Source organism: Triplophysa rosa, linkage group LG6 (genome assembly GCF_024868665.1).
Source record: "Triplophysa rosa linkage group LG6, Trosa_1v2, whole genome shotgun sequence".
Classification (NCBI taxonomy): Eukaryota; Metazoa; Chordata; class Actinopteri; order Cypriniformes; family Nemacheilidae; genus Triplophysa; species Triplophysa rosa.
Window position 1 is genome coordinate 25,157,817 of NC_079895.1, and position 15,364 is coordinate 25,173,180.

The window sequence follows — 15,364 nt, forward strand, 5'->3', positions numbered from 1 at the left end:
GCTAAGAACGCCTTCTAACGACCTCGTAGCAAGAGACTAGTGATACCTAGCGACAGAGTCGCTGGCGGTGTGAACGCACAGTAAGGACATTGAAAATGCAAAAAAAAGGAAAATTGATGTCTTATGCTGCTATGGCGCATCAGCGTATGTAATACAGTGAGCCTGACATTTCTATGTTCTCCTACCAGATTGAAATAATGAACATAAATGTGACTCTCTGAAGATTCTTGACGTCATGCACAGATCCAGACCATTTGCTTCAATGCTGGTAATAGGTGCACATAAAGTCAAACACCATCTAAAAGATTACAGTAGTCAGTCAACTTTATTTCCTCATTGATCCGGTTCATTTTTTGCATTACATACTTTTACTAATATCAATATATCTGACATATTTGACGAAAGCACAAAGTTACATTTTGTTATAATAAAGTGCATAATAATGCGACAAGGTAACAATCAAATCTTGTTTACATGAAAAAAGCTTGCCCCATAGCATGTTTAATCTAACAGACCCATCGTTAGGAATATAATGCTTTATGGAAAAGAAAGTTCACATGTCGTGACTGAGTCCAGAAAGCAACATTTAATAGGAACCCTCTAGGTGAGCTGCTGTTTGAGAATTAAATGTTGAGGAGTCATTGAGAAATGTGTCCTGTTGTGAAAGGCTTTAACAGCAAAATGAATTGCCGAACCGTCACAATAACATTATCAGTAACGTTCTCTGACTAATAACAAATACTAAACGGAAGCGCAGAGCATCCAACAGAAAGTCACTCGCTGTAATGGCGCCCTCCATGGAGATGTGAAGAAGATGGATAGGAATCATATACAAAGAACTGCACGTAAGATGTGTCATATTTGAATTTACACACGTGCGAAACGTTACACTGAAAAGGGATACCTTAAGATGCTGCAATAACAAAAGCTCTGCAATTGCTTATAATGTTTTTTTTTGTATGCTGCTCAGGATAAAAGGACCAATGGACAAATGCAAAGAAAATTATGCTACAGTAGATTTGTACATTTCGTGAAAAAAGTGAATTTGCTTGTCCGTGCTATATGAATCTGCATTTAGCATCTGTGTTCATTGTTTCAAACAAAGAACTCCCATCATCCCATCTTGTATCTCTTCTCTGTGGTTCATCTTACACATGTCTTCCATGTGGACTTCATTGTGTTTGATGCGTTGTGTCCGTCTGTACTCTTTATGACACGAATCCTCCTCTGTAGAGATAAAGCCTGAATCTCCACTGTCATGTTGGCTGTGTGTTTCTATGCCCTGATCTTGTTCCATCACTGTGATCGCAGCGTTCACCTCAGCACTGGTAATGTCCAAGTGCTCACAGAACATCTCTGGCTCAGGAATCAACAGCCTTGGCATGTCGGAGTCAGCTGCCCTGTGCTGAAGATCCAGAAAAAGAGAGTTTAAGGTACAGTCTCAGCAAGTGAGAGAATACAGCTTGTTTGTACAGAAATTGTTTGGGCATGCAAGGCTGGAAAATGCGTATAATAAATCGTCATATAGTAAGGGAGTACTGTATATTTTATAGCATCTGATCAGCATTCATGATGATAATGATCAGCTTATATCGGCCATTCAGACAGAACGCATTTTTCCATTCCAATGAGCTACTTTCCCATTGTTTTTCTATGTAAACACGTTTGACGGACGTGCAGGACCGTTACGCTCGCATGAACCAGTCAGAAGCAGTGAACCAATCAGAAGAATTTGGAGGCGGGGCAAGCGTTACAAGCTTCTGTTTACAGTAGCAAGTTGGCATGACAACAGTTTTATTGGATGGCAACATGGCGGAAGAGGCACATAGTGGCCGTGTCTGGATACCCGCGTCTCGAGTCTCACATTTTTTAGACGCATTCTGTCTGAATGGCCCCTAAAAATGTTATTTTCTGACCATGAAACCAACGCACACTTAGTGAACATGAGTGTTCATTAAATCAAAGTCGGAGCTCATGCTTGCAAGGGAGTGAAAATGATCTCTGGGGAGATTATTTAATTCTCTTTCATATTTTTTCCATTACCCATCTCTGTTTGGTGTGTTAGTACCAACGGCATGTCGTTTGACAGGAGATCTGGTTCTCTTTGTTCTTTGACATTACTGATAAATGTAATTTGAATAAACTTTTAATAAATGTTCATCCAAACACAATTTATAAAATAATCTATAATGAAATCACATGAAAGTTCAAAGCATCATTGATAGTAGGTAATGAACAGACACATGAAAGACAAGAAATTCACATGTCAAATGTGTGTTTTTGGAACATTTTTGTCTGAATCCCATTTGAATTCCCATGTGAAACCAATGGCATCGCATGTGCAACGTGGTGATACGTCTGCACATGTGATGACATGTTTTTCACATGAAACCACATGTGATCTCATGGGTTTTTACATGCGATCCCATGGGTTTCACACTGGAATTTACAAAGGATTCATACAAAATGTTCCAAAAACACACATTTCACCTGTGTTTTAGCACACGTAAAACACATGTTGTAATCATGGGATCACATGTGAAATTCATGCGTCGTTTCTGTAAGGGGAACATTGTTATGACAGATAATCACGAAACGTTTCACAAAGTATAAAACTTTAGTACCTCCAGGATGTACGAAGGAAGTGTAACAGATGGGTAAAAGATGCTCTTTAATGTCTTGTAAGTCTTGAAGGAGCCAAGAAACAGTACCAGGAATAACAAAAAAAACAGCACCAGAGATATCAGGAAGTAAAGAAATATCATCAGGTTTGTAGTTTCTCCTGAAAAAACACAAATAAAACATGCCTTTTATAAAGCATCCTCTGACTTATATGTTGAAAATGTGTTTATCAGGTTGATTGTTGCATAGGACTATGCATGCACATAAACAGAACATAAAACTATGTTTGGCAATTATAATCATTAATATAAGTCCTATGTTTAAAAAAATGACTTTTGAAATGAAATTTTACGTTCACCTAAAGGTCACCAAATGTCAACCAAAACAGAAGTCCGTACTCCAGACAGTGTACACTACCGGTCAAAAGGTTTTGGACACTTGAGTAAAATGTTTCTCATTATTTAAAGGGATAGTTCACCCAAAAATGAAAATTCTGTCATCATTTTCTCACCCTCAAATTGCTTTGTTTTCTGCTGAACAGGAACGTATTTGGAACAATGTCAGTAATCAAACAGATCTCATCCTCCAATCACTCCCATAGTATTTATTTTTACTACTATGGCAGTTAACGGGGGATGAGATCTGTTTGGTTACTCACATTCTTCCAAATATCTTCCTTTGTGTTCGAAACAATGAAATCTATACAGGTCTGGAACAACCCGAAGGTTGTATGTGGAGTAAATTTGTGTTTTTATGCTTTTGCAAACTTGTGCTTTACAAACTAATGTAAGAACAGGTATGCATTACTTCAACTAACACAGGTGTGAGATTGTTAGTGCGTGGGAACAGAGTTTTGATTTATCTCTTTCAATGTAGCAGAACAGAGGCCTACGTGAGGTTTTGGTGGGTCAAGGAACGAACAGTCTTGTAGAATGAATAATGTCTTGTGTTATTAAGAACGGAAGATGTGCATGGCCTTGGAGCTGTGGACAAGAGTGAAACATAGTGTGGGGAGATGTAAAATGAGACTGATGACTGGTGGAGAAAGGAGAAGTAGGGGTATAAGAATGGAATGCTGATGATTGTCATTCTGTATCGAGTTGATCCTGCTTGCAAGCAATAAAATATTTTTAAATGACAAACCTTGGTCTCATCTCTTAGAAAAGTTTCCGCAACAGTAAATGATAACAGAATTTTCATTTTTGGGTGAACTATCCCATTAAAAAAAAAAAAAGATCTGAAGGTGTAAGCTTGAACGTCTTAAATTAGTTTAGTAAACAAAAACATAATTTGGCAAACATACATGCTTTTTCATGACAAAACAAACATTTATTTAATAAAAATGTTTTTGAAATGGATGAATGGATGAAAGAACAGCCATTAAGAACACAGAATAGATGGGAACTCCCTTAATACGGTTTAAAAGCATCTCAGGGTGAGACCTCAAGAAGCTGCTCGATAAAAGCACAAGAAAACATTTCATGACTGCACTGAAGATGATCAAATATAACATCTTTTAATTTATTACAACATAAATCCCACAGTTCCCTTTGTTTTATTTCATAATCATTTTTATGAGTTTATTATTTTTCTAAAATGTGAAAAAATATAACACAAACTTAACACATAAGTGTCCAAAAACTTTTGACTGAAAGTGTATACAAAATATACACAAGTAACAAATATGTACATACAGTGTAGTGTAATATTTAGTACACCCCATTATCACAAATATCCTTATTTCTTTATCTGACATCATTGAAAGCAGAAAATGAGACTAAAGATCGCCAAGTTATGTATATCAAGTATGTGATATGTTACTCACCTCCTGTCTGCGTGCAGTGTGTGTCACTATAGACACTGCTTTTATTGTAGAATTCACAGTGGGTCTGAACTATTACACAATACCATGTCCATTTTTCCAGCTCAGACAATGTCACAAAATTATTTTTTGTCCACAAGATATCAGCTTTCTACATTGTAAAAGGAAAAATGGGAAAATGTCAATCGTTATAATTATTAAAACATTTTAATACTCAGCAGTACACCTGGTACATTAATGTGCAAAATGTTACTGTTAAAAACACGTTCATTGGATTCACAGCATAAAAAGAGTGTCAGTTTGATGTCGCTGGTATTAATTTAACCATTATAAAACCGTTATCTGATTTAGATTATTGTGATAGTTGTCATCTGATAATTATGAGATAATAATTATCAGATTAAAAGTCAAATATAAAAAAAACAAGACAAACATACAATGAGATTAAATTTCATTAATGTGAGAATTCTAAAACATTCTAAAAACTCTTATTTCTGAAATATAAATAATATAATAGCAGGACCTCAAGTGCCTTACTTTTAATTGATAAAATATGCCCAGTGTCACTGTAATATGCCAATAATAAAAAAGCTGGAATACAGTGACAAATATTACACAGTATATACCTGCACATCTTCATGTTTCTTCCAGTACTGGATGAGGTAATTCATATTTTGTACCAGGTCCTTCATAGACTGGTTAGTGTTGTCTAGTGGGTCAGCAACAATAATCTCTAAACCGTCTATAATTGAGTTCAGCTGCACACTGGATGGGGGACCTATAGCAGCTGCAAACAGTAACGAAAGAGCTTGAGATGCAAGAACAACAAGTAAAAACAAGCTAAAGAGAAAAAGAGTTAATAGCACATCACCATGTTTATCAGGACAGAACTCAATTTGGACCCAGCATGAAGACTGCCGAGCTGTTTTTGCCTGCACACGCAGCAGAAACAAGCCGAAGTAAAACAGACCAGTGTCTGTGAAATCACAGCGTCGCTCCACCACATTAACACACACAGATTTCCAGTTCTGGCTTTGAGTGGGCCTCCGGGTCTTGTACTGCCTGTTGGATAAAAAACATAACGAAAGAAAAATTACTTATGGAATCTTTCTTGCATTCATTTTTCGCCAAGATCTTATACTGATGATGTGAGTGTCGGACCAAAGTCTTCTCCAGCACATCCCAAAGATTCTCAATGGGGTTAAGGTCTGGACTCTTGAGCACCCCAAAGAGGTAACTTACATTTTGTATATTTTGGGACTTGACATGGACTTTTTTTAATTTAATGCAATACATGTGACCCTGCCTGTGAAAGCGCAATTTTTTCGGTGATTTGCTGTATTTTTTTTACATAAAATCATCAAACATATTTTAAAGAACTTTGTAAAGATTCTGTAAACATTAAATCTTGATATCTTTAATACTGACTGAGTAATGCATGTCAAAGATCAAAATCATAGTGAAATTAATGGTTGAAATCAAACGTTGATGCTCTTTATAAAAAAAAGCGATAAATAAGAGATTCGACCCAGTCTGGTTTTCACAGAATTCATATGCATGTGTAAACGTCAGTCCTTGTTAGAGATCGCGGTGCCCCATGTCTCTCTTACTATGACAAGGGAGGGACACGTGCGGTTCCGCGTCAGGAGTGCGTTTCCCAAAAGCATCGTTAGGCAACTATGGTCGCAAGTTCCGTCGTTCCAGCATAGTTCAAGTGTATCCCGAAACAATCGCTCCAACGATCAATCGCAAGCAGCATCGTAAAGTTGCGTGGTTGGAACTACAGTTCTAGAGCTGTGGTTAGAAGCATAGTTTCTTTTTATTATGACATGTAGACTTACATGCATCATGCGTTTGAGAAAACTAAGCAGGCAACATTCAGTGCATTCTATATCCATCATTCGAAATATATACAAATGAAATTTACATCTTTTAGTTTGTTAAGAAAATACAAGCACTGTTTTTTGAAAAGTGCGCATGCGCATGATCCTACGTGCTCTAGGACCCTGGGGAATCCCTGGGCGGTGTGATTTAGGAGGAAACTTATGAATGAATAAAATATTGTGAAATAAAACAACAGATAACAAAAATAGGTTGACAAAAGTCGCCGTTAAATGCAATGTATGTTATAGCTAAATTGCTGAACCAACTTGGTTCAAACGATTGATCTCCGACAGAGTCGTAACTACATCGTTAATTTCCCCAATGATGCATCGTACTATGGTGGTAAACAGGGGCGGACTGGCATTATAAATGCGAACACACAAAGACACGTATGCATGTAACCCCCCCTCCCCCATCGACAGATTCGGTGTAGGGCCGATGCGGGCCTAAAAATGCCAGGGCCGATTTTTCTTCCCAGTCCAGCCCTGGTGGTAAACCAGCGAGTTATGTCGTTGTTCGGGAAACGCACCCCAGACTGGTTACATAAACGGTAATAACAGTAGTGTCAGCTCTAGCTCCTTTGAGCCGTTTGCTGTGGTCCTTAAAAAGTTATTTCTATTAAAGAGAATATCACCCTTTGCAGTAAACTTTGAGCGTTGTAACATTTTAGACATTGTTTATACTCAGACAGCAATATTATACAAAAATTATGTTTAAAAAAGGATTCATAAAATAGGTCCGCTTTTAAAGACTACATATTGTTGTATATATTATATATATAAATATATATATATATATATATCTTATATATTAGAAATAAATGTTCAATCATTGTTTTTTCCAATTAGGTCTTAACATATGAACATTAAAAAACACTGTAAAAAAGGGTGCAGTTATGCTTACGCTATATACTGTGCGGTGAAAGTAACAGTCTCATTCATAGCCGTCTCATGACCCCAGTCCCACTGCAGAATGTAATGAGTGTTCAGCGTATGAAGTGTCAAATTCTGAGGACTGCTCAAATCTCCAAATACTGTAAAACACAAACAATTTATACTAGTACAAGTAAATACAAAATCACGTTTTCAGTGTGATTGAATAAATAAAACATTGACTTGTGAAATAGTAAGTTTATACAACAGGCCCAATAGTAAAGGCCAGTTTACAAACCTGTATTTTAATAGAATTTGCCACCCAGACACAAAAACATTTGAGACGTTTCCTAGTAATCGTGTGTTCATTCGATTAAAGTCAAGGGGACCAATTTTGTTTGGTTACCTACATTCTTCAAAACTGACAAATCTTCTTTTGTCAAAAATTTACACTGGTGTGGAATTACAATAAGATGTTATCATTAAGCAGACACTTTTATTTAAAGTGACCTACAAATGAGGAAAACACAATAAGCAATCGACTCACCAAAAAGGGCAAGAATGTGTAAGTGCTAAGAATGCGTCTTTTTGGGTACATAATTGTACCCCCTAAGGACCCATCCCTGATAGCACACATACATCTGGAAGACATCTATTTAATGTCTGCATTTACATCTGCAAGACATTATTTGCTCATCTGCAATACGTCTCTGAGACGTCAGATGTCATATAGACATCTAGAAGATGTCTGTAAGATTTTTATGATTTACTTTTAAAACGCTCTCACGAAACATTGATGTCATATTTCGATCATTCTGCGTAGCGCTTAATGAAGTCGAACACGACAGTTTCTGAACGGTCTCTCACACTTTAATCAAAAGCAAGGTCGGAATACAGAATCCATGTTTCACGTGGCGCATTGGGAGAATATTTGTACCTGAATGACAGCTGGGTGTGAATGTGCTCAAAAACATGTTGCCTTTTCTTCCCTGACAAGTGTTCCGCACATGCAGCTGACATAAAGGAAAAATCCTATCCAGTGAAGTGTTTTCCTTGTTAACTTCTACCTTTTGTCCTAACAGCTCTGAACAACAAACAGCGCGTCAATGTCCGCTAATGTCCGATTCGCGACGCAATGACTCATTTGAACCGATTCATTTTGTTGAAACAACTCATATATCAGACACTGAACTCACAAGACACACTGACTGAACCCATCAAATCAGTCACTCAAACACATCAGAACACAAGCGTGCTTAGACCATTTAACAAGAGTTTCTTTGCATTTATTTTGGATTTATTGGGCTCGCAAGTGTTAAAGCGCAAATATGAAGCAGCCAATAGCTGTCTATTTTAAAAGACAGATTGACAAATTAACAGAACGATTCATCAACTGAGGTAATTTTGCAAGGTCATTATGATTTCCATAAAAATGGGTGCGACCAAATTGTAAGTTGGTGCGACCAACTGAGAAAGTGAGCCGCACCAGTGCGACCAGTGGGAAAAATGAGTCTAAAGCCCTGGGAGGGACTGTATATTAACTTTTTTGCACACAGCACTGGTGCTACAGAGAAATTGTGATTAGGCAACTATATCTTTTTGACAGTCCAAACAAACTTTGTTTGTTCATATTCTAATCCTATATTGTACTATAGACCTCTAAAAAAAGAAAATACTTTTTTTGTAATGTATGCTTAAAAAGAAGAAAACAAAGGTCCAATTATTACCTATAGCATTCATACGTTATAATTATGCTGAATGTTGTGAACGTTTGACTTTGTTCATTTGTTCATGAGATTTATAAAAATGTCTATTATGGTTACAGAACACAATAAAACAAAACAAATCAAAACAAACATAACTTGCGGTTAGCCTTTTTTGCGTATAGGCCTACTGTAAAATGATTCACGTCTAACTTAACTGTAACCCCGCTTCCGCTTTCTGTTTGATCTTAAAGCGTATCAAAATATGTCTAACACTGACGTAATTCAACATGCTATTAAAACATTATTTTGTTGAATTTTGTGGTTATGGCTCTACCGGTGTCACATCTGTTCAGTGTTTTTGATCTTCAACAAACAGAGCCATTGAAATAAAACAGAAAGTACGAACGATACGAACGAGAAGCTAAAGAACGAGTATTAAAAAGATCGCGTGTTGCTTAACGGCTTGCATTACGTTATCACTTTCAAAAAGAACTCAAAAATACCAAAATTATCACATTTTCAGAAAGTCACAAAAATACCAATAGGCCTACTAGAAAAAAGGTCTAAGTTACCTTAATTATATTATAACAAATAAAACTCCTAAAACAAACTCTTTATCAAGCGTCAAATCGCAAAAATCGCATTAAAAACACCACAAAACCACTGACTACTGCAAACAACTGTTCTCTCAATAGCTCGTTTTGTATTATCTTGTTAGCAACTTACCCACTGATACTTCAAGCAGGAGGAAAAAAGCACAATTGTACCAGCAAGATGAATGCATGTCTACATTCTAATATCCGAAAGCCTCAGGATATTCACATTGTGTTCGTCTGGGTGTGCGAAATTTAGTTGTTGTCTCAAGTATCGGTACCCCATGAAGAAAGCTCTGAGTCAGACCCTGCGTTCCATTCCGAAGTGATCAACCCTATCCCCTACTCCCTTCGAAGAGTAAAGCTCTTGATGTGTAAACTCTAGAGGGAAAAGCGCAATTGTATCTCTTAATCTGTCCGTTTAAAATTTACTTGGCAAACGGAGCAATAAAAACAACGTCATCTTCTCTTTATTTAATGTTTTTGGAGTGACGTTTTGTATGGCGTCCTCTTCCCGAAGGGCCCTTCGGAGGGTAATAAATCCCGTTTGGTACGCACCGAGAAGAGCGAGTGCTGGGGGTGAGGCTTCGAAATACGGAAGTGATCTTTGACGGTCCCTGTGTAAAAGTATGAGCTCTTTCCTTTTAATCACTGGGCTTTTTTCGAGCTGCACTGTATTAAACTTCTGATTTGCTGGTTACAGGCCGGAGATGAGTATGGAAACCGCCGTCAGGTCGGACGAGATATGTCTGATTGCATAACAGCAGAACCATACGTCACAGCAGAACCATACGTCACAGCAGAACCATACGTCACAGCAGTCACAAGGCAGCAGCGCCATGGCAGAAGTCTCATGCCGGAAGTGGGCGGAGCAAACGTTATCAAACTACTTAGCGTTGCGGAGCGTTTCAAAGTTGTAAGCTATTAATGTTAAGTCCGTAATTAATTAAAAGGTTGTAATTGAAAAGACGTGTACGTATATATATATATATATATATATATATATATATATGTGTGTGTGTGTGTGTGTATATTTATGTGCATGTGTGGGCGTGTATTATACATATAATGCTTCAACAAAAATGTTAATAATGAAATGAAATGAAATGAATGAAATATACTTTATTGTCCTTAGTAAGGACATTTGCAGTGGACTTCAATAGCTTTACTCCGACCTGATACAATAATACATAAGAAACATACACACAATAGATATACACATAAGACATACTCATAAAAATAGATGTTCCATGTTCAGCAGTCTGGTTGATGTTGGCACAAAGGAGTTCTTAAATCTGTTTAGTTTGTAACGAGATGTTATTAATCTTCTTCCAGAGGGTAAGAGTTCATAACAAGAGTGAAGTACTGTACATGAGACGGGACATTTAAATCATTTTGGCCTCGTTCACTGTACATAGCTTGTAGAACTTGAATACTAGGGTAGTCATGCGGCCCAATAATCTTTGAAGCCGTTTCAACAATATACAGTAGGATTTTACCGAGAGATTACCATACCAAGTGGACAAGCTGCACCTAATAACAGACTGAGAAACATGATTTTCCTGTCTACTCCATACATCCGCAATCTTCTGAGAAATTACAGTCTCATAAATGTATCCTATTGTTAACAGCTAAAAACTAAAGTGTATTAATATTTTTTGTTGTGTGTCTTAAAAGATGAACAGCATAAATTAAGTGCAATGCTAAAACAAAAAAACAAAACATTTTGAGCAATATAACATTTTAATTTATTTTTACTTAACAATCATTTAAGTATTAGAGTGATTAATTACGGGTACATACCATGTCCATGGGGTGTATTTATCAATTTGACTAAATATTCATTTCAAGCAATGACCAATTTTATATTAGGTGATATTTCTCTTTCTTTTAATAAAGAAAGTTAGCAAGTTCTTTAATTTATTTAGCAAAAAATGCAAATTATATACTTGAATTTGCAGTTTTTGTGCTGTCCGATTTCATACATTTCAAGTTTGCTCTTCAAAATTAACCCTAGAAGACATGTTTGTGTATATTATTTTCAGCATTATTTGTTCAAAATAATCATTAAAACATGATAAAGGTGTTTTTAAAACTATTTGAATCCTTAATAAACATAAAATTATTCACTTTGTGTGTAACCGAGAAAACTTTGTCAACTATGTTACCCATTTATATAACCCCTATAAATCAGCAATGGTTTGCTCCAAATTCAAATAAGCAACAATGTGTGATGCCACGCCCTTTTTGGCGGAAATTCTGAAGACAGTGTGGTAAGTTTCAACTCCTCCTCTTCAATATTTCATCAAAATGATTGTCTGCATATGGAGTGGATTAATTGTTCATCAACTATGTTATCAACATTTTCTTGTGTATTTACCTTAGATGTTATAATCCACAAAATGTAAAGAAAGTACATAGAAATATAAGTTGATCAAGGTCATATGGTGACATGTTTAAAGTCTGTAGGGCCTAAAATGGGCCTAAAATGGAGGAAATGTCAACTATGTTACCTGTCAACTATGTTACCCATCAAGTGTAACACAGTTGACAGGGAATAACACGGTTGACAATGTTGTAAGGGTTTACTGGGTTTATGCTTATTAAGTCCATTGATTAAAAAACATTAACTTGATTAAATTGTTACTACACAGAAATTTACATTTACATTTAGTCATTTAGCTTTTATCCAAAGCGACTTACAGATGTGGGAAACAATGGATGCAATTGGAACAACATAAGAACAACAAAAAGCATAAGTGCAAAAAGAAAATTGGTCCCATATAGCCTATCACAGTATACAGAGCTAAGGTTTTTTTTTTTTTTTTGAAAGAGTATAAAAGATATAGAAGTCAGAACTAATCAGTCAGGTGTTGACGGAAGAGATGTGTTTTCAGACGATTCTTAAAGATGGATACAGAATCTGCTGATCTTGTAGCAGCGGGCAGATCATTCCATAAATGTGGAACCGATCCCGAGAAGGTATACGTGAGAGAGATCTTTTACCTTTTTTGGATGGCACCACAAGACGTCATTCGTTTGCAGAGCGTAGGGATCTGGCGGGCATATAAGTCTGCATTAGCGAGTGAAGGTAAGGGGGTGCCAAATCAGTGGTGGTCTTGTAGGCCAGGAGCAGAGTCTTGAATTTGATTCGGGCGACTATAGGGAGCCAATGTAACTTAGTGAAGAGAGGAGTGACGTGCGCTCTCTTCGGTTCATTGAAGACCACTCTTGCCGCCGCATTCTGGATCATTTGTAGAGGTTTGGTTGTGCAAGCTGGAAGTCCAGTCAGTAGCGCATTGCAGTAGTCCAGTCTGGACAGAACAAGAGCCTGGACTAGGACTTGCATAGCATGCTGGGATAGGAAAGGTCTAATTTTCCTGATATTGTAGAGGATGAATCTGCAGGACCGGGTGGTGCTGGCAACATGATTAGTGAAGTTAAGCTGATCGTCGATCACCACTCCCAGGTTTCTTGCCGTTCTGGAAGATGTAATGGTTGATGAGCCCAGTTGAATGGAGAAGTTGTGATGACTCTTTGTTTGATAATATACAAAAGTGTAATAAGGTAGTAATTACATAAATGCATGATTTGAGTTATACTTATCAGTGAAGAAGTCAGCTGATCTGAAACCATTTTTTAACTATTGTTATTAAAATTCTGAATGATACAGGGATTAACTCAACAATATTATCCATGCACTGAAGAAATCCTTACACTCTAGCTAGACTTAACGACATCATTATAGATATTTTCCATTCTACCCCTATAGCCTACTCATATTAACAAACAATAATTTCATGGATCATTTTCAGTGATTTGAAATTACAGTTTCCTGATGACATATGTAATTTTAGCCCTATCAATTATGCTATACACTGACAAAATGAGAAAATGACAAAGGGAAAAATGAGAGGAGGAAGAACAGATCAAAGTAAGAATGGACAGATGGGAGGGGAATGTTTAAAAAATGTTCAATCAATTTATATTAAACTCACTACCTTAATTGCATCTGACAGATTGTAGATTTGTTATCAAAATAAAGTTTTTATCATAAAGCAAGGTTTCTCTCTTCTTTTCCTAATGCTTCCCGTCAACTGTGTTACTTTGTTGTCAACTGTGTTACATGGGATTTTTGTGCCATAATTTGTTTAAATGTTGGCTGAACTGTAATAAAAATGATGGGGGACATTTTTAGAGAGCAAGGTCTGACATAATAATGTTGAATAACTCTAAATTCAACGTAATGTGGATTAATGTAGAAAAAAAATCACCCTTGATGATACTATCCCACAGAATATCAATTATCCAGCTCAAAATTCATATTTTCAAAGCAGTTAGACAAACAACCACAAACACACTGAAGAATAGACTAAAGAACTTGCAAACAAATGTTTTATCAAATGCTTAGTATTTCATTCATGTCTTCTATGACACAACTTTTGTCTGTAACACATTTGACAAAATAATGAATCAGATGTTTATTTTGATTTAAATACTTAAGTTATCATTTGAGCTTAAGCTTGCCAATTAATGAATTTTGCACATTCCAGTGATATATTATGGAAACAAGTAGAATATTTAGCAAAAAAACACACTGATTTCTTCACTTATAGGTTGATATGAAATGTACCCCTAATTATAGAATGACTCATTAACCAATTTTCCAAAGTACATACATGTGCTATACACTACACATCATAAACTAACATTACAAAATCAAACAAAAGCTTTTGCACAGAAGGCACACAATAATAATCAAAAATGGTAACCTAAAATAAAAAAAAATCTTAAAACATGCAATTAATCCTGAGGCATGTTTTATCCAGACACTCATCAAGGAAAATGTACTTATCACCCTAAAATTCAAAGCTAAACCTGAAAGGCTCTTTGGCCAGCCGAGTCATTTGTTTCTGCATGTGAAAGCTGCAGAAGGGCTTTTTCTGGTCTTCCTCATTCAGCGTCAGATAATCCAACAACAATCGAAGACAACTTTTTACCGTGTAAAGTTACCCTTTCTCCGCCATGACATTCCTTTACGTCTCACTACATTTGCCTACTTCTGATCTGAGACTGTGACTCTGCCCACTTCCGCCATGAGACGGCCGCCATGGCGCTGCTGTGACGTATGGTTCTGCTGTTCTGCAATCGGTCACTATTGGGGGTCGGACACATGGTGCTTTCCGTAGTGCGAGGAGACTGTGTATAGAAGACCATTAGAGCCAAGACGTTTGAAACTGTGGAAGGCCAAATGGGTATAGAATAGCCATAGGCCCTGTTCCAAATGGCAAACTCCGGTCTTGTGGACCTCCTCTGATGCTGCTTTCGAGACAACTTGGGTTTCGGATCTTATGACGTAAAATATCTGACTTCCAACCTCAATCCGTTCCAGTCAACCACGCCTCACATTCGCATGTTTAGAAGTCGGTTATCGGTTTAGAAGTGAAAGTGACCTATTTGTCAGGTATGGTGACCCATACCCGAAATGTGACCTCTGCATTTAACCCATCCAGAGAGTAGTGAACACACGCACAGCAAGTGGTGAACACACGTACCCCCGGAGCAGTGGGCAGCTATCACTGCAGTGCCCGGGGAGCAAGTAGGGATAAGGTGCCTTGCTCAAGGGCACCTCAGTCATCACCCACCAGCCCTGAGAATTGAACCAGCAACCTTGTGGTCATGAGTCCGACTCTCTAACCATTAGGCCACGACTGCCCGACTAACCATTTACCACGTGATGTCACTATGAGACGCAGAGAGAATGTAAGAGCATTCTAGGTTATCGTTTTAAGGTGGCTATTCAAAGTGGGCGTTTGTTCATAAACAGTGTCTGGATATTTTAACGTTCATGTTCATACATATTAC

At 37.1% G+C, this 15,364-nt stretch overlaps 1 protein-coding gene across 1 annotated transcript; it reads right to left on the bottom strand.

Annotated features, from left to right (window-relative positions):
- Positions 1-312: 312 nt before the first annotated feature.
- il10rb (interleukin 10 receptor, beta) lies at positions 313-10,262 on the bottom strand. Its single transcript, XM_057336798.1, has 7 exons — positions 9,633-10,262; positions 7,232-7,361; positions 5,316-5,506; positions 5,071-5,231; positions 4,448-4,595; positions 2,625-2,782; positions 313-1,405 (listed from the first exon to the last, which is right to left on the bottom strand). The coding sequence occupies exons 1-7, from the start codon at positions 9,688-9,690 to the stop codon at positions 1,088-1,090; spliced, it is 1,164 nt and encodes a 387-aa protein (XP_057192781.1). The 5' UTR covers positions 9,691-10,262; the 3' UTR covers positions 313-1,087.
- Between the last annotated feature and the right edge of the window lie 5,102 nt (positions 10,263-15,364).

What these genes read in the sequence shown, in the direction of transcription:
- il10rb (XM_057336798.1), bottom strand. Translation starts at nt 9,690, where the DNA reads ATGCATTCATCTTGCTGGTACAATTGTGCTTTTTTCCTCCTGCTTGAA. An exon ending in GTTCTGTCCTGATAAACATG is followed by an intron (nt 5,232 to 5,315) that starts GTGATGTGCTAT and finishes TACTGTTTGCAG; the next exon opens with CTGCTATAGGTCCCCCATCC. An exon ending in TTCCTTCGTACATCCTGGAG is followed by an intron (nt 1,406 to 2,624) that starts GTACTAAAGTTT and finishes CTGGATCTTCAG; the next exon opens with CACAGGGCAGCTGACTCCGA.